Source organism: Uranotaenia lowii, chromosome 1 (assembly GCF_029784155.1).
Source record: "Uranotaenia lowii strain MFRU-FL chromosome 1, ASM2978415v1, whole genome shotgun sequence".
Classification (NCBI taxonomy): Eukaryota; Metazoa; Arthropoda; class Insecta; order Diptera; family Culicidae; genus Uranotaenia; species Uranotaenia lowii.
The window spans coordinates 172,650,691-172,671,301 of NC_073691.1; the positions used below are offsets into that span (position 1 = coordinate 172,650,691).

At 31.5% G+C, this 20,611-nt stretch overlaps 1 protein-coding gene across 2 annotated transcripts in view; it reads right to left on the reverse strand.

The window, feature by feature from the left end:
* LOC129753988 (translational regulator orb2) overlaps nucleotides 1-20,611 on the reverse strand; it is a 924,966-nt gene that overhangs the window by 351,181 nt on the left and 553,174 nt on the right. For both annotated transcript variants that reach the window (XM_055749925.1, XM_055749864.1), the window contains exon 4: nucleotides 20,039-20,089. In XM_055749925.1, the coding sequence (XP_055605900.1) occupies nucleotides 20,039-20,089 (51 nt within the window). The remainder of the gene's footprint in view (nucleotides 1-20,038; nucleotides 20,090-20,611) is intronic.

Sequence of the window (20,611 nt, forward strand, 5' to 3'; positions counted from 1 at the left end):
TGGCGCAACAGTTATTAATTTATTAATTTTATTACACATATAAAGCGGCCCACCACACTCCCCCACACCAAAAAGCTCATATGAGCCCCCTGGTAATGGACGCTTTCTGTTCTCAGCATGTCTGGCAGCAAACAAAAAAACAAAAACGCGAGCAAAATTTATTCATGCTGAGAACTTTAACAAAAATGTTTTTTTTACTTAATGCGAGGGAATGAAGCTAGACAAGTAAACTAAACTAAACTAAGAATGAATCTCAGTGGAAAGAGTATTCCTTTGAAGAGATCCATTTTTACAAATAATTAATACAAAAGAAACAAATTAAAAATTAATTGATAAAGCTAATATACTAACTAGGAAAAAATATTTACAAAAAAAATGTTAACGTTACTTTAGAAAAAAAAATTAGTTAAAATATATGTGTAACAAAAAATAAAAAATTAAAAAATACTGGCATGATGATAAGGTTTACGACTGAAGTTCCTTGAGGTGACGTATCACTTTCGATTTGAAAATGTTGCGGTTGTTAGCATTTTTGACAACTTCTGGAAGGCAATTGTAAGAAGCAGGTCCAATGTAAGAAATTCTGCGTTGACCAAAAGATGTTAAGCAACGGCTTCGAAGCAAATGATGTGATTGACGAGTATGGCGAGAACGAGTGCCTGAGTTAAACAATAAATTTCTTGTGTTGTCTAATGAGTTCAAATTGTCGAAGACATACAATAATGTTTGCAGACTACACAAGTGGGTAAGAGGTAAAATATTGTGAGTTGTATTCGAGTACAGTAAAGACGTAGGATAGAGATAAGGAAGTTTGAATATGGTTTTTATGCAACGATTTTGTAATGTCTGCAATCGCCCGAGGATAGACAGGGAAGCCCTGCCCCATACCGCGATGAGATAGTTCAACTGAGAGTGAATGAAAGCAAAATAAAATTTAATTAAAACATGTCGCGGCAAAAAACTTCTAATTCGCCAAAGAATACCACTAAAGGACGATGTTTTCTTAATAAGGTTGTTGACATGAAAACTCCACGAAAGTGTTTCATCAAGCGTGAGCCCCAAATATTTAAAGTTATCCACCTTTTCGATTATAGTATTATCATAAGAAAGGTCATTGCTGCAATAAATTCTTCTTCTTGCTGAACGAAATATCATGTATTTGGTCTTAGAAAGGTTTAGGGTGAGCAGATTGCTATTAAAGTATTTGCCAAGAATCTCTAAGTCTTTTTGCATTTTTCCGATTATGACATTATTAAAAAACTTATTTGGAAAAGATTAGATGTTAGATGTTTACTCTTAAGCCCGAACTCACAGACATCATCTCAAGAGGCAATTGACTTACCAACTGAGCTATATCACAAAGCTCAATATTTTTCAAAGCTTAGTGAAAAAAATTGGCAACTTTTAGGACTTATTTGAAAAAAAAAATTTAAATACAAAACTGCTTTTATCTGTGTGCATGCATTGTTCAAGCAAAAATGTTGTAGGAAAAACTGTCATCAAACCCCCCCCCCCCCTGAGTCGGTTCTTCCTACGGCCCTGATCTAATTTTATATGTGTTCATATTTAAAATATGTGAAAATAGAATTTTTCATACAAAATATTCGAAATTCACATAAGAGTCGAAAAAACCAAATAATACTTTTTGTCGTCTCATTCTTTGAAGCTGTAACAAAAATAAAAACATTAAGAACGCAGTAATACTAAAACTAATTTTTAAAATTTTTAACCAAAATTGTTTATTAATAAAATTTATTTATTTGAAAAAATCATAAATTTCATAAAAAATCATAATTTACAACTAATTTACAGTTTTTAAATGTCTCAAAAATCCTGTTTATAATTCCGTTCATATCAATTTTTGAAAAATGAGAAAAATCTCAAAGAACTCTTTTTGAATTCACAGCATATGGTAAACTCAAACAAACCCGAAATAAAATTCAACATTGCAATTAAAAAAAAACGCTTAAACATCTGTTTAAAATTATTTGACGTTTTCTCTGAGTAACCTCTGAAGTGAAGGAAACGAAAAAACAGACAAAATATTTGGGTAAATAAATATTATTTTAAATATATGTGCATCTCACTTACTCTAATGCAAAACCAAAAAACGAAAAAAATGGATAGAATAACATAGTTGATTGAAATGAAAACACTAACTAAATAGACGAAATTTACCAAAATTTATTAAATTGACTAAATTGACAAAACTTTGACATATCAATTTTTTTCATTTCGTCAATTCTGTTTTTTTTTGTCATAATTGTCAAACTTGTCAAATTTGTCATTTTTCTCTTAATATTTTTATAATTTTAGACCATTACGTCAGTATTGATATTTTGGTCAAATTTTGTTTAAATTTCCGGATTTTTATTTTACCCAACTTTATTAGACAAGACATTTTTATGAATTTAGTTGTTTATAAATTTATCTATTTATGTTACTTTTGTCAATTTTGTCGTTTTTCTCTTTTTTGTCCAATTTGTCGGATATATCCCTTTTTTTCACATTGTTCAACTTTGAAATTTTTGTCATTTTTTGTGGGTCATTTCAGTAATTTTAGTTATGCGTTTTATTCAATTCTGTTCATATTTATATACTTTGTCAATTTTTATAAATTATATCAAATTTTTTAACTATGCCGATTTTGTCAGTTTTGATATTTTCATAATTTTTGTCATTTTTGTCAACGTTAATCAATTTTATTAATTGCCGAATGTAAATTTGTCATTTTTGTCAGATTGTTATTTTTTGTCATTTTTCGCACATTAGTCGTGAATTTTGTAAATTCTGATAATTTCAGACGATTATGTCAGACTGGTAATTTTCGATAAATTTTGCCAAAATTTCCGGTTTAATTTATGCTTGATTTGTGAAATTTATGAAAATAATTATATATAAATTTTATAATTTTTGTCAATTTTCTCATTTTTTGTCAATTTTATCATTAGTTTCATTATTTGTCAATTTTGCCATTTTTGTCGTATTTGCTCTTTTTGCAAAATTTGTGAGATTCGTCTTGTTGGCCATTTTTGTCATATCTGTCACAATTTTTAATTCTTGATATAATTATAGTTTTCAATGGATTTTTTGAGTAATTTTTGTTTGTTTTTTTTTTAATTTTGTTCATTTCTGTTAATTTTGTCAGTTTTGACCATTTTTATTATTTTTAGTCAAATTTTTTAACTATACCTTTGTTGTCTTTTTTGACATTTTCATAATTTTTTATAATTTTGAAAAAAAATTATAAAATTTGTAAAATTTTTAAATAATGTATATATTTTTTTTTGTTTAATTTCTCATTTTTATCAGATTTGTAAGTTTTATCATTTTTCTCACATTCGTCGTGAATTTTATAAATTTTGATAATTTTAGACGATTTTGTCAGATTATGACATTCTCGTCAATATTTCTGAAAATTTCTCATTTTGCTTTTTTGCCAAATTTGTCGAATTTATGAATCAAGTACTTTTTGCCATAAGCATTTATGGCAGATTTATATTTCATATTTGCTTTAAAAATTTTAAAATCCTAGAAAATTTTCATCACATTAGATTTGAAAAAGATGATTTGATTAGACCTCAATTGCATGGACTATAAAAAAAAACAAAATTTCGTTAACGCTAATAAGTTATTTGACCTCTTACTAAGAAATTTTGGCAAAAAAAAATGTTTTTTTCTAAATAGTTTTTATTTTTGTCAATAGAAAGTGAAGTGATTTTTTTTTTAGATTTTATAAATGCTTATTTAATTATTGATGTATTTAAATTGTTTAAATTGTTCTACAGATCTGAGTTATATTCAAAAATGAAAAAAAAAACAATGAGGACATACTTGGGCTCGTATGCAGTAGAATGTTATGATTTCAGCGAAAATATTAAAATCTATAATTATTAGGAAGCAACTTGGACAAGATTGCCAGATTGCATCGGATATATAATTCAAAATTTGACAAAAGTCCGTCCCGGCCTGGTTTCCCGGATTTCATTTAAATAAACTCAGATTTTGCCCGGAGTTATTCACATTGTTTGCCAGAACAAACAAAAAAACAAATTGTGCTGTTTTTTTTTATTTATGTGTTCAAAACGACATTTTTGAGTAAGTTTTATTAAAAATAATCATGAGAAGATTTTTGAAAGTCTGAAATACGATTATGAAACTAGTGATAAAAAATAAATTCAAGTTATTTTTTTGTATTTATATTGAGTAATTCCTGGATTTTTACCAAATTTTCCCAGATATTATCCGGATTTTTGGTCGACATTCTAAAATCAGCCCGAATTGCCCGAATTTTACCGGCCCGGGTAGGTTCGTGTTGAAAAAATTCTGGCAACTTAAAACTTGGACAATTTTTTCTTCAAACCAAAGTCATTTTCATTGCATTGGTTGAACGTGCTCTAAGAACGCTTTACCGAATCAGAATCTTACTGTAATTTTAAGAACTTTAGAGTTATTTACTATTTTCTTATTTAAATTATGTAGCTGCTTATTTTGAGAAAAATACGTTTTTTTTTCAATTTTCTGGTGTAAACTATTGAATTCAAATTGAGGCTAAAAATTAATTTTTGTTAGTATAAGTGATGGAACTTTTTTAAAGTTTTCCAAAAAAAGCTGGACATTTTGAGGAAAAAACGAGTTTGCGGGAAATTTGTCAAAAAAAGGGGAAAAGACCCTACTTTGTGAGATGGATGACAAGCCTGTTTCAACCTCAATCGACAAAGCCGTGTAAAATAAGCTTGCCAGAGTTTTTCCAGCACGTATTCGATATGATGGAATTAAAAAAATGGGATCAAGTGCCCCCATTCCCCAAAGTTTTAATCTATATTTTTAATTTTTGAAATCAGTACACCGATTATTACCATATGAATTCTCATGACTTTAAATATTTTGAAAATTTAGAATTTTCTCAGGAACACAATATTGATATAAAAACTGTGAGATCTGGATTACCTATTTAAGGTTTTTTTTTTACCTTGAAAATGATGTTTAGCGTTTTCCGATTCTTTTCCGAACAAAAAGTTTGCAACAAACTTTGACATTAGCTTAACGTGTCCAACATTGACAGTGCCACACAATGTATGGGTTGCACTAAATAATCGATGCGATCCAAATGTGTCCAGCATACATTGTAACCTAAGGTTCATTTATGGCAGCAAACAATTTAATTTGCTTCCGAGGGGACCATTTCGAAAATCTGTCCCAATCCAGCCCCGAAATGGAAGGCCAATAACTGTCATTCGAATGGAAGTGATTGGAAATTGGGACCGTCGACCGGCCCCGTTTCACCCTGAAAACCCCAGGACGATTAATGACTGGGGGCCCCCCAAACACACTGGATTACACATCAGTCGAAAAGTGAACAGCTCTCAGATTTGTTCCGATTGGATGTCCCCGGAATGGCCAGGCATCGATAAATCAATCTGTTGCACCTACAAATTTCGACGCCTCCCGTTTCAGCCTTTCTACAGGCAGCGCACAATTGGCGCAACAAAATGCGTTGATGCCAAACGCAAACATCGAAGCGGGAATCGGCACCGGAACCGGAACGGCATCTGAGGCCAGAGCTGGTCCAGGTCAACGATAAATCATTTATCTTCGGCTGACCAACAACCGGGCGACAATGTTTGTAGCTGAATCGAAAAGTAAAAATGCGGAACACCATTCGAGAATTTGTTTGGTTGGAACTTTTTGGGTCGGAATTTGAGAAAAATGCAATTAAAAGTTTGCAGCGAAATTTAACCGTATATCATTTCAAATATATTGAAACTTTGAAATTGTGATGTAACTTATATTTATCTATCTGTTTGGATAAAACAGACTTTTAAAAATTTCAGCAATTTCCAATTTACCATGGGATAAGAAGTGATATTTTGGTGTTTATCAAACAAAAGAAGCATCTTGAAATAACCCAAGAGCAGACGAAGCATATGAAACTCAAAGTGGCATGGGGGAATATAAGAGCACGAACTAACGGAACCAAGTTTGGCATGAAGGGTATTTGGATATAAGGAATCTTTTAATCTTCTGAGACCCCTTCGACCCACTCCTACTGCTAGGAGTGTTTTTTTTTCAATTACTACTAGTTTTATTAGTCCTTCTTCTTGAAACAATGTGACGAGTCTATCTATTTACTCAGGAGGAAAGGAGATAGGAAAGGGGAGGGACCACACATTTTTTTTTGCAAAGGTCGTAATGATATCAAGTAATTACGCCAAATTTGGCATGGAAAGTTATTGGGATACGAGAAATGTTGCAAGTTTTTTTTCAAAAATCTCCCACCGTTCTGCGTATAGAAGAAAGGGAGGGGGGAGTGGTTACCATACAATTTTTTCTACATAAGACGTCGACGTTTCAAGAAAATTGAACTAAGTTTTGCATGAAAGAATTATTGAGTTCGGGAAATGTTATCCATCGTATTGTGTCGATAGGATGTTATAAAGAGTGATTGGGGAGGGGAATTACTACCAAACATATTTTTTTACCACTTAAAAGTCCGGAAAATTTATTCTTCTCTTTTCGGTTCGTGACCAGTCAATATGACTGGTAAATTGGAAATTTTTTGTATCATAAAGTTATTAACTTTTTTCTACTGATATTCTTTTGTAACTTATTCGGTAATATTTATGTTATAAAAAAGAAATATTTTTTCACCATGGGTGAACGTAACCACCTCTTTTTGGCATAGTTGAAGATTGCGCGTGTGTCATAAAATGAATATTTCAAATAATTATCAGAAAATTAAAACACACTATCAATTTTATTAGAAAAAACTATGTTAATTTGTAATGAGTATTGACCATGGGTGCACGGTTTCACTTGGATATTGTTGTAGTAGATATTTTCTAGCACCCGTCGCTCAGAAGTTTTTCAACAAGTTGCTTTTAAATCATACCTGAAGTTATAGGTTTTGAAACATAACTTTCTATAAGTAGGGGCTTTTACTATGGGTGCATGGATTCAGCGCCATTAATCCAAAATCAATTTACATGCTAAAGGTAAAGAATCACGGCATTTAGAAGAAGTTTTGTGTTAAGTACGTGGTTTTTCACTTAGAGTGCACGGATTCACCGCATTTTGATCAAATATCGGCATTCTTGTATACCCGATCAGGAGAGCATATCAAAATAATTACTCAAACGTATCTCACCAAGATATTTCAATGTGATTCAGTTATAATTAAGTACTCTAAATTTTCGATTTTAAGTTTCTCCAATCTGAATTAAATCTTATTCTGATTGACAGACTTGAATGGGGTTGAGCTCATTTTCAGTGATAAAGATTTTTTCGGATTGTCCTAAAATAAAATGATTATATCATGTACTAGCTGATCCCATACGAACTCCGTTTCGCTTTCAACTTGGAGTATGTCATGAACAGTTTGTATGAAAGTCAATTGCCAAGCATTCTCCAGATGCACTTCTGAATTCATTGTTTAGTAATAATTGCAAAAATATTGGACGATCACTTTTTCTGTCGTCTGCTACAAAATTTGAAATCAGGAATCAATTGACCGTGCCAAAAAACCACGTGTTTAAATTTCGACTAAATCATTGCATAAAAAAGCATTTATTGCCAAAAAGTTAAACCCCTTTCGGGGGCTCTTTATTTATTTATTTAACTCCCGTGTACAAATTTTCAAAGCAATCCACTATACAATAACGTCAATATTGCTAAAAAACAGTGAAAAATTAATTAATATGGACGACCCGTTTCGTCCCTGGCAAAACATTTGACATCTGAAATCGATTGCCCGTCCCTGAAAACTACTGTGTGCCAATTTTCATCCCAATCCAATGTACAATAACGACAATATTGCAAAAATATTGAAAGGTTTATATGGACGACCCCCTTTGCCGGCCCCGTACGTGAATTTAATACCTGAAGCTCATTGCTTATCTCTCAAAACTCTCGTGTATCAATTTTCATCTGAATCCGATGTATAATAACGACAATAACGCATCAACAGTGAATAGTTAACATGGACGACCCCTTTGGCCGACCCCTGATTTTAGTTTGGATTAGTGAAATCAGTTGATTGTCCTTAATAACTCCTATGTGCAAATTTTCATCGCAATCCGATGTATAAAAACGTCAATATCACTAAGTTACTGAAAATTTTATATGGACGACCCCTTTTGCCGGCCCCTTACCCTGAATTTGATACCTCAAATCGATTGCACGTCACTCAAAACTCTCGTGTACCAATTTTCATCTGAATACGATGTATAATAACGTCAATATCGCAAAAACAGTAAACAGTTTATATGGACGACCCCTTTGGCTGACCCCTTACACAAAATTAAACACCAGAAATCGATTGCTCGTCTTTCAAAACACTCATGTGCGAATTTCCAACACGATCCGACAAAAAGTAACGTCAATATCGCGAAAACAATATTTGTCTTCTATGGACGACCCCCTTCAGAAGGGGTCATCCGAAAATCTAAAAACATTTTTCATCCATCTTGGTCCTAATGAGTATCCATGCCAAATTTCAGCTCTCTAGCTCTTAAGACGGCTGAGTCTATAGAGGACAAACAAACAAACAAACAAACAAACAAACAAACAAACATACAGAAATTGCTTTTTATATACACTGCCGGCCAAAAGTTTGGGATCACCCACTAAAAAACATGCAAATTTTGAACGTTCATATCTCAGCCGTCTTAGGACATATTGCAAATCTTCTGATCTCATTTGAAAGATAATGAGCAATAGCTATCTCGGAGGTATTTTGCCCAAATATAATGTTTTAGTTTTGAACTTAAAACTTAACCTAAAGTTATAACATTTTCAAAAAACCGCACTCAATATTCAAAGCCGATCATCTCGGGATAGGGTGGACCAAATCTCAAAATTTCAGTGGCGTTAGAATTCCTGTTCTTTACTTCTCAAAACACAATAAAAAAATTTTGAGAAAAAATTCAAGAATGTATTTTTAATAAATAAAATAGACACTTGAGTTATCGTCCAAAAGTTTGGGATCACCTCTTTGTATGGTGAGTTTGGGATCATTCTTATAAAAACATGCAAATTTATTTTATTCATATCTTTCTCATCTAACATCGTATTGCAGATCTGAAGGGTTCATTTGGAAGCTTAGGAATTGTTGTTTTTTAATAAATTCATTCAAAAATTATATTTTAAGGTGAGAACTATAAAAAAAATCTGGGAACTTTCAAAAAAACAATCAATTTCAGGTGATTTTTTTATGGTTATCACTTCAAAATATAATTTTTGAATGAATTTATTAAAAAACAACAATTCCTAAGCTTCCAAATGAACCCTTCAGATTTCCAATACGATGTTAGATGAGAAAGATATGAATAAAATAAATTTGCATGTTTTTATAAGAATGATCCCAAACTCACCATACAAAGAGGTGATCCCAAACTTTTGGACGATAACTCAAGTGTATATTTTATTAATTAAAAATACATTCTTGATTTTTTTCTCAAAATTTTTTTATTGTGTTTTGAGAAGTAAAGAACAGGAATTCTAATGCCACTCAAATTTTGAGATTTGGTCCAGCCTATCCCGAGATGATCGGCTTTGAATATTGAGTGCGGTTTTTTGAAAATGTTATAACTTTAGGTTAAGTTTTAAGTTCAAAACTAAAACATTATATTTGGGCAAAATACCTCCGAGATAGCTATTGCTCATTATCTTTCAAATTAGATCAGAAGATTTGCAATATGTCCTAAGACGGCTGAGATATGAACGATCAAAATTTGCATGTTTTTTAGTGGGTGATCCCAAACTTTTGGCCGGCAGTGTATATATAGATTGATATACTTGCAACTTTTTCTGAAACACGTACATCGAAGTCAACGACCCAAACCGTGCATTATTGAGTTTCGCCCAACAGATCCACAAAATTGAATCCAATTTTTAGGAAACCATATTTTTTAGCATATAATGTGGTTTATTGATATTCCACTAGAAATTTTTCTCGAAGCACTTATATCTTGATAAGTTATGATTTTGATAGGTTTTGTTCTGTCCAATATCAAACTATGCTATCTGAATGAGATATAATCTTGTAAGGAGCATATCTAAAATTGATATAATTTAGCTATGATTGCATAGATTTTTTGATATTATTTGAGATTTTTTAACATCCTACGAGTACTGAATAATAACTCATTAAGATAAGAAAAAATTAGTATCAAAATATCTCATCTTGATATAATTTAGTTTTCTCCTCCTGATCGGGATTGGGAAAATGAAGAGTTCGAGTCTCATCTCTTATCGCCATCTTTTTTTTTTTGCATACAAGTCCTATAAGATTCCCGATCAGGAGAGCATATCAAAATAATAGCTCAAGCGTATCTCACCAAGATATTTACATCTGATTCAGTTATAATTAAGTACTACAAATTATCGATTTTAAGTTTCTCCAATCTGAATTATATCTTATTCTGATTGACAGACTTGAATGGGGTTGAGCTCATTTTCAATGATCAAGATTTTTTTCGGATAGTCCTAAAATAAAATGATTACATCTTGTTTTGATATACGTACAACTTTTTCTGAAACACGGACATCGAAGTCAACGGCCCAAACCGTACGTTTATGAGTTTCGCTCAACAGATTCATAAAATTGAATCCAACTTTTGGGAACACAAAAATGGGCCATGGTTTTAGCAAATAATGTGGTTTATTGACATCCTGATCAGGAGAGCATATCAAAATAATAACTCAAACGTATCTCACCAAGATATTTACATCTGATTCAGTTATAATTGATTATTCTAAATTTTCGATATTAACTTTCTCCAATCTGAATTATATTTTATTCTGATTGACAGACTTGAATGAGGTTGAACTCATTTCCAATGACTTTTTTCGGATTGTCCTAAAATCAAATGATTATATCATGTTTTGATATGCGTGCAACTTTTTATGAAACACGGACATCGAAGTCAACGGCCCAAACCGTCCATTAATAAGTTTCGCTCAACAGATCTATAAAATTGAATCCAATTTTTGGGAAACTAAAAATGGAGCATGGTTTTAGCATATTATGTGGTTTATTGACATTCCACTAGAAATTTTTTTCGAAGCACTTGTATCTTGATATATTATAATTTTGATAGGTTTTGTTCTGTCCAATATCAAACTATGCTATCTGAATGAGATATAATTTTGAAAGGAGCATATCTAAAATTTATATATATTAGCTATGATCGCATAGATTTTTTGATATAATTTGAGATTTTAAAACATCCTACGACTACTGAATTATATAACTCATTTAGATAGGAAAAATATCAAAATATCTCACTTTGATATAATTTAGTTTTCTTCTCCTGATCGGGTTTTTAGTGTATATATCCTATCTGGATGAGTTATAAATTTGTTTAAATTATAACAACGGCTGATATGAATTAGTTATGGTTGCATGGACTTTTTGATATAATTTGAGATATTTTAACATCCTACGAGTACTAAATTATAAATCATCCAGATAGGAAAAAATTGAATATCAAAATATCTCATCTTGATATAAATTAGTTTTTCTCTCCTGATCGGGTACTTTCGAAAGAGCAATTTTGACATATCTTAATTATACCAAAGTCGAATCCATGTCTCGATATGAATTTTTATTTTTTTCATTAATACTTTCGTTTTTTCATTTCTGAAAAAAGTTCCTATCAGATCTTGAAATGACATATTTACTTCTTCATGATTGAAAAAAGGTATTCGTTTATTTATCTAATAAGATTTAATTGAATCAACATCCAAGAATTTGCAGAACGGTTGCCATGGAATGAGGGAATTGTAGGAATCATTATTATGCATCAAGTTATGTTGTGCGTCAGAAAACTGTGAATATAAAAATAATGAATGAACATTGTTTAATTTTTTTATACTAGTTTAGTATAAAAGATAACCTAAAATTACGTAACTTCCACAAATTTTTATGAAATTTCGTAAAATTTTTGCAAAAAATTTGTTTATAGATGAATAACAAAATAAACTAACAAAAGTGATCAAATTTTGAAAATAGTTTATGAAAAATTTGATTATACAATGAGCAACAAAATACAATTGGGAGTCAAGCGCTCATAGCGATACACAGCGGTCAATCCGAGAACTTTTTCGGGAGACACCCTTCTGCCCTTCATAAATCAACTGGGGCTCGTTGTTTTGAATGTAGATCGGAGTTAAACCACTGACTGATACGGTCTTTCTAATGTTAATAATTCGAGAACAAATCAAGCAAATGGGCCTTTATTTGATATGAGATGATAATCGGGTACATGCAATATTTCTTTGATTTTTTGGGACCCTTCTCTCCCTCCAGTGCAGTGGTGAGATAAAATAGGGAAGGGAGGCTTCCAAACAATATTTTGTATGCAAATTCACCAGCAAATTTTTCATAGAAAGGTGAGTATGTACCTCTAGTGTTATTTAAGAATCTTTCCAGTGTGAAGTTGGGAAGAGGGGAATGGGCTCTCATACAAACTGTATTGCATTATTGAGGAACTAATTTCGGCATGGAACTAATTTCGGCATGATTTTAATAGGAACGATTCTACGATGATTTGAGACCTCTGCCCCCAAGTAAAAAAAAATTAAATTACTTTAATCATTCCAAGAACTACAAAGCAATCTAGGAATGGAAATAGAAACTTGAAAATCGGAATTAAAACGTAAAACTTATTTGCTAAGGGCCTTCTTGAAATAATATGTCTAACAGTTTACTCTAAAGTGAGTGTTGTAGAATTTTTCCGCATTTATTAAGACTTAGCAAATCAAAACCCATTTTTTCCAAAACTTGATATAACCTGAATATATGATTTGAAATTATTTAAAGACAAAATCCAGAAAAATCTAAGCAGAGTTAAGTGATTATTCGAAAAAAAAAATCAAGAATAAAGTGAGGAATATTACAACCAATTTTATTTTGTTTTATCAACACACGTCAGCAGCGTTAAATTTGTTTTCCAAACTTCCAAATAAAAACAAATTTAGTTAAAGCTTGCTTAAAAAAACTAGCCCAACTTGAAGTTTCTTTTTTCGATCCAGCAAAATACGGACTTGTTTTAACAATATTTTGTAAACCATCTTGACCGAATACATCACGTTCTCTAAATCATTGAATAAAGTATATATTAGGAGTTCATAGCGAATGAAGCTTTATGTATTGAATATAAAAGATTTCCTCACCAGTCAAAAAAAAATTAGGCTTTTGCGGTGACAAGAACTACTTTTTACTAATATTGTCGAAATTTGAACCAATAACAGTGCATTGGACTACTTTAAATTTGATTTAAAAAGCGATTTTGTCGCTGTTCAGGACTCGCTGCTTTGGGATTACATTGATCAGTCTCCATTTTGACGGTTTCAACGAGTTTTCTTGATCATAAAGGATACCAAACACCTTCATAATTGTTTACAAATTCTTATTTATCAATATTACCTTGCTTTTTAACGTTTTCTTTTAAAAACATTTATAATCGAAAAAAACAATGATGCTGCATACATCTAGGGGCAAAAATTAAATTAACTGCTTAATAGTTTTAGCTTCAAAATACAAATGTAATTTTACCTTCACACATTGCCCTATTTTTATTTTCATTTCATTTCGAATTCAACCATTTCATAAGATTCCTGTCCATTTGTCCAATAAGGGCTTACTCTTGGAAAATGTCCTTACTTATTAAATATCATAAATTTATTATTAATGGACTATTAAAATAGCACTTTAACTATACATATACAAAGAATAAAAGTTGTTTTTTTTCACATTCAACCACCCTTTTGTTTCTAAATACTTTTTGGTATCATCAGGAGAGCTGTATGTTTTCGAGCCTTGGAAGAAATAGATATTTGAAGATTTTGAAATAACATTTTTACTAACAGAAAACAATTTCAAATACAAACCAAATTTGATCTTTTTGATACTCCATTCAAAGGCTTTCAAACGTAGAAAAAAGTTTTCAAAAATTCAAACTATAGACTAAGTTATTGGAGATTATGTGGAAAAATTTATTGATGGTCAAAATTACCCCGGTGATCAAAGTAACCCCGTTTTACGGTACCTAATTATCAGTTTTGGATGAAGACTTGCAGAGCAGAATAGCTTGAACAAAGAATTCAAGAACTTTACAAAATAAATCTTGCATTTCATCCGAACAATATCAGAGTAATTGCCGGGAATTATTAAAATTTCCAAAAAATATGATAAAACTTCAAAAGAAACATTAAAAATCAATAGTAATTTAATTTTTAAAAGCAAGCAATTAAAAATGCTTACTTTATAAGCACAAATATGAGTATGAATAATACAAAATTATTGTTGGCATTATTGTCATTATATAAATTTGTGAAAATCATTAAAAAAATCTTTAGTTGCCTTAAATGGTCCATTTGGCCATACTGAGATTCAGTATTGATTTTTTTTAAATTTCTTATTGATTACTTATTTTATTTTTTGAACTTCAAATCTACATTCTGATATTATGTTTTCAAGTTAATTTTTTTGTAACAACTTGAAAAACTATTAGACAATATTTTTTGTTTCCGATATATGATGTGATATTTAAAATCCAGATAACGTTTTTTAAATTTCAACACATTACAATGAAACGATTTTTGTGTTCAAGAATATGAAATTGAATTAAAATTTATATTTTTTAATTTAATTTTAGTCATTCCTTCTTAAGTTCTGATTGTAATTTTATTCCTCAAGTATGTATATTGGTTCCATTTAATATGTATTTTTGAAAAATTGAAGATTTTATTTTAACTTGAGACACCGAATTGTGGTTCCGAATAAAATCTGATTTCCGGTTGCAAAATATCATTATTTTTTTTTTTAATATTGGATTCTTAGTCAGAAACCTCTATGTTACTTCCCAATTGCTATGAGGAAAATATTTATCTGCTTTCGATGAAACACATACCGAAAAAGAGTGAAAATACTCTTATCAGAGTTTTTATTTCAAATTGAAAATCGATCGAGCAAATAAAACCAAATTTGACATCAAAAGGTATATGAGTACGAGAAATTCTTTAAAAAAGTATTAAGTTGTCATTCCTCAATCCAATGAGAAAATAGGGAGAAAAGAAAGTGGATTTTTTTTGTTATCTGAAGGGTTTGCGCTGGAGGTCTTAAGATCTTCCCCAAAATTGAAAATTTGATTTTTTAAAACAAACACAAACATATAAGATCTCAGTGAAACTTCATGTTTCTTTGAAGAGATCTGAATTCTACTTAAGACCAAAGCGTAAATCTTTCGAGCATATAATGGCTAGCATCTTACTTATGTTAATATCACCAACCCACAAAAAGAGTACTAAATATGTAAGCCGTGATCGAGACTGCATCCCATGACCTCTGGCTTTAAAAGCTTAAACGCTATTCTTTAGGCCACGGTTGGCGGCAAATTTGTTCTTCAGGCTTAAAAATACATTTTATTCAGATTTCTTAAATTTTTATTTTTCGAGTTAGATTCGGTTAGAGTTTTCTTTGTAAATAAAATAAAACCATATTTAAAAGCTACATAACTCTGTTATTTTTCAAAGGACATCAAAAAAAAAAAAATACATCAAAACGTATTTTAATTTTATCAGCTTTTTAAATAAAATGTTGAAAAAGTTTTAAGAAATGATCTTTAACATGAAAAATTTGTAAATAAGCTTCAAAAGTTCCGTCTGCATCACTGAATATTCTACAAAAAAATACGATTGTATAGTCCAATTTATGATGAAACTTTCATCTGAAGACACGAATGTGGGTCAACAAGTTCTTTAAGAGTTTTGAAAGAATTAATGAGAATTTATCTCTTTTTTTTGCACCGAAAACAAACAACGGTCGAAAAACTGCACTCACATATGAAGATAGCAGGCGATTCTAACAACAAGGGAACAGCAGTTCTTATCAAAGCTGGTAAAACTCTACCTTTTCGTGTTTTGTAGAGGGATTGACGCAAAAATCAAATGAAATTTTTTAAATATTTAATTAGAAAAACTGATAATGATAAATTTCAATGCTCTCTGCTGTGGGTTTTTATGATTTCTTCTGAAAATTAATAGAGTTATGTAGCTTATAAATAAATTTTATTTTATTTACAAAAAAAATCTAACGGAATCATTCTCTAAAGATAAAAATTGAAAAAAAAATCTGAAAAAATACATGTGTTTTAAGGTCGTAGAAAAAATTAAAATTATAATTTTGGGTAAGATCATAACCCTTCATTTCATGATTTTTTATTTTTTCTCGAAAAAATTCTCAATAGTGCGCAATGATGAATACATGAAGGGAAAAATAATGAAAAAATATTATTTTCACATATATCGGTTATTTAGCAAAAATATTAATTGTTGCAAATTTGCAACAACATGAAACGGTTACACCTTTTTTTCTTCACACTCGAAGACTGGAAATAAATGCTTATTCCTAATATCTTTTGCACTAATCATAGATTTCACACAGGAAATTCGCAAATGTAGATTTCTGGACACCGAGAAAGTTGAGAATTTAGCTGGGAGTAGTTATGTATGTTGGTTATCCACCATAGGTGCACGGATTCACCGCAGTTTCTGCCTAAGTATGTGCTCACATGCATTCTTGGACCGACCCCATGGCTTTGTATGAACTGTTATGGAGTGAAGTATTTTGTTGATATAGGTATATTTTGGAAGAACGAGTCAATCAAGTTACTTAGAGGTATTCCTTCATCCGTTAAAACACCTGGCCAGCTGGCAGCTGGTTAAACATTTATATAATCAGTTATAAGAGGAAACACATCTTACCTGTCGGCTTCTTATGGGATTCGAACCCAAAAGTTGTCTCACCGATACCGGGAATCGAACCCAGCCTGGCACATCGGAACCAGACACGCACCAGCTTATCCACTAGACTACAAATACTCTCGAGAAATCAGCTAGGAGTAGTTATGCGATAATATACCACCTACCGAGGAAATTATTCCTCACGTTTGCTTGAAGGTGCTAAATGGAAAGCTTTTTACCTATACAACTTTTCCGAACATAACCTTGAACAAACCAACACAAATCAATTCCGAAAACGTATTTAAATTGGTTCTGATAAAGATTCTAAATCTTAAATCATACCATAACTATATGCCAGTTTTAATATACAAACTTGAGTATTGAAATTACATTAAACTATTAAATATCATTTGTTGGCAAAATTAAAAGAACAATAAAGATTTATTCGGAATAAGCATTAGAATTTAAAAAAATAATTCTAAAATTAGAATTCAAACTTGAAATCAGTTTAAGAATAAAAAAGAAATAAAAATAAAACTAAATTCAATAACAAAAAGTTCCAAATTAAAATCCACTTTAAGAGGTTCCAAGAAAAGGTTGAATAGTATAAATAAACAGCATATTTCGTCGATTGATTATAAAAAACGGCTCATACTTTAGTATAAAATAATGAGCATTGTAATTTTCAATCAAATCATTCATTCATCTCTAAGAAAAAAAAGCAAAACAATACTTCAAAACTCGGTTATCGAATGTTGGCAGATAGTACTGAATTTTCAAGTGGAAAAATAAAAAAATGTATTCGTTGTTTGTTATTAGATTTTTAAACTCTCTGGATAAAGCCCCGTACTTGAATTTGAATCACGTTAAATAATATAGAACTTTTGAAAATTGATGTATGCTTATTTTGCAAGTTATGAAGGCATCCGACAATTTGTTTTATTCAAAATATGTGTTTGTTATACCAACGGGCCGTGGAAAAAAATTAAAATAATGTGTTTTACATACGCTGAATTACAAATCCCAAACAAGTTAATTAATCGGACCCGTCCTAGTTTAAAATTTGATATGTTTTGAACTTTTAATAATGTTTTTCTAGTTTTGATAACGGTTTAGAGCAAAACTTTTATTTTTTTCACCTTGGGGGCCCTCTTTATTCAGAGGGGGAAGGAGGGGGGACTCAATTTTCATTCCCACCCCCCCCTCCCCCTCTTAATACAGGCGTATCATGATAATAATTCATTAATAACGAAAACACTTTCATCGGGAAACAAATACACTGTTTAACGATGCAAGTTTCGAAAACACACTATGGAACCCATATAACTAGCTAGGGTACTACCGTTGCATGGTGTTGCAAATTTGCAACAGTTATTGAAAACCCATTATATCAGAGAAAAAACAAAAAAAAAAATCTCAAATTTTGTTTATTATGTAAATTACTTTAGTGGGAGTACGAAAATATTTTTTTTGAGTCGAAAAAAAATTCTCAATATGAATTATACTAGGCCAAAAATTTGAAAAATAAGGCTTTTTCCACATTCCATATTTTTCAGATTCAAGTTGGTTTTTTTAGTACCTTTAAACACTGAAAGTAATTTTTTTTAGTTAAACGTGATCTTGAAGTTAGAAATATTATTCCCATCGAAAAAAAAATTGACTTTTTAGCTAAATGTGAAGTTTAGAACAGTTTTAATTAATTGTTGCAAATTTGTAACTTTATGAAACGAAGGGTTAAGACCTCTGGCACAAATTGTCAGATTATAAATAAATACACATGGGACTCCTTTTAAAGTTATCGCATAACTCGGGATCTAACTGAGCAAATAAAACTTAAATTTGCAGGGGATTGTATTTCAATACGAGAAACTTGTCTATGAGAAACAATTCCTTTTTTGCAGTAGAAGGATCTGATTGAGAATATATGAATGGGGAGGGGGCTCGCATACATTTTTGCCTATTCCTAGAATATATCTAAAAATGGACAAAATTTGGCCATCCTCCTTCCAGTGAGTAGGTACAGAGAAAGAAGGAGGGAGGCAAAGTCCGATACAGTTTTTTTAGCATAATTTCTCAGTTATTGCTAACAAAGCCAGCAAATGGAATCAAGTATGGCATGGTGGTTTCCTTGTATAATTGTTGAGTTAAAATTGGATAGTTCTTACTTTTGAATCCTTAATGCAATACTCCAAGTTCAACGAACATAATCAAGCACTCAGGCAACTTGTTCACATCACTCCACATGTTTGGGCCATATATGCAAAAACCTCGAAAATACATTATGTTATCAGCATTGTTAAAACACCCCCGCTCTTTACCCTTCCCCGGAGACAGCATCGTTTTCAAGTGGTGTCCATTTTCACCAGATCATTATTCCAATCGTTACGATTATGACACCTGTCTGAGGTTCCATTTTGTTTCACCTGTCCCGGTTCCATTTCCGATCCCGATGATGAGATGTTTGTTGCCTGCTGGATTCCTCCACTTCCGGGAAGCTATTTTAGAAGGGGGAAAAGTTTATCCATTCGTCGTTGTCTTTTTGGAAACGAGTCCCCGTAATTGGCAAAGGGATTCCCCTTTTTGGTGGCGCGGTGTCAAATTGACACCCGTTTCGAAATTCACGTTACCGCAAAAGTGTCTCCAAAAAAAACGGAAATAACAAGTTCGGTAATAAAAGAACAAAGAGGAAGGCTAACGTTCCTCTCCGAATAAACAAATATTATCTACTGGAAACGAGAGCTGGCTGGGATGTATTCTGTTTCCGTCTTAATTTGCTGCAGGAAAATAAAACGAAACTCAACCGGCAAGGAAGCTTACTGACTTCTTTAGAGTCGAGCCAAGAGCCCGGAAACGGAAACTTTGGGACAACATCACACCAATCGAGAGATAAGCCAGTTGCTGCTGTGCTACTGTTGTTTTATTAGATTTTTTTTCCTCAACCGTTTTTCCCACTCGTTTCCCCCAAAACTCGAAACGGTTGTTTGAATTTTGAAGCTCCGATGCTTGCCAAGCTCTCGATCGGGGAATGTTTCTATCAATAACATATCGTAAAATTGAATGTGATTGGACTGGGACTGCCTGGTGGGGAAAACTGCTAGAGCTGTGATGCTTTTGCAGGTTCCGGTGAACGAATTTGGTGCCGGTTTTTTTCCCTAGTTTCGTTTGTTGGTGTCAAGGATTGAGAAAACAATTACTGTTGAATTTCTTTTCATTGATCGAGATACATAAAATGGAAGCGGAGATAAAAAAACATCCGGAAGTGAAAATCAATGAACCAAACAAAACAACTTACCATGCAGTTGGGCCAACGATTGTAGCGTGTTTGTGTTGCAGTTTAAAAATCCTGGAAAGAATTAAAATTAAAAACAATTAGAATACCTCGTTGTATAAGTTTATCAATAGATCAGGCTGGAACAAATATAAATTTCTTCTTTTTTCATCCCCCCTTCGAAATTTAAAATAAAACCCGAAGGGGGAAATAAATAAAGTTTAAAGTATTTTATGTAAATTTTTGTAAAAAAATTAAACATCAAAAATATTACAAGACAAAAAAAAACAAATTTTAGATGATTAGAGTTATTTCTTCTTTTGTATTCTTGATTTCATTGAATGGTTAGATGAAAAACCACATGATTTAGAGGTTTTGTGCAATGATATTGTTGGATACAGGTTCCTTTTACCTTGGAATAATCCTCCGATAGGTTGCACTAGATCCAACCTATCCCAACTTCTTCATCAATTTCACTGCCCCTTTCAGGTGTTGATATCAATTGTAATATCTCAGGAATTTGTATCTTAATTTATCTTCTGTTGTGCCTCTCTTATGGGTTTTTAACTTCCTCTACCAAAAATGCTACTGTCCTCT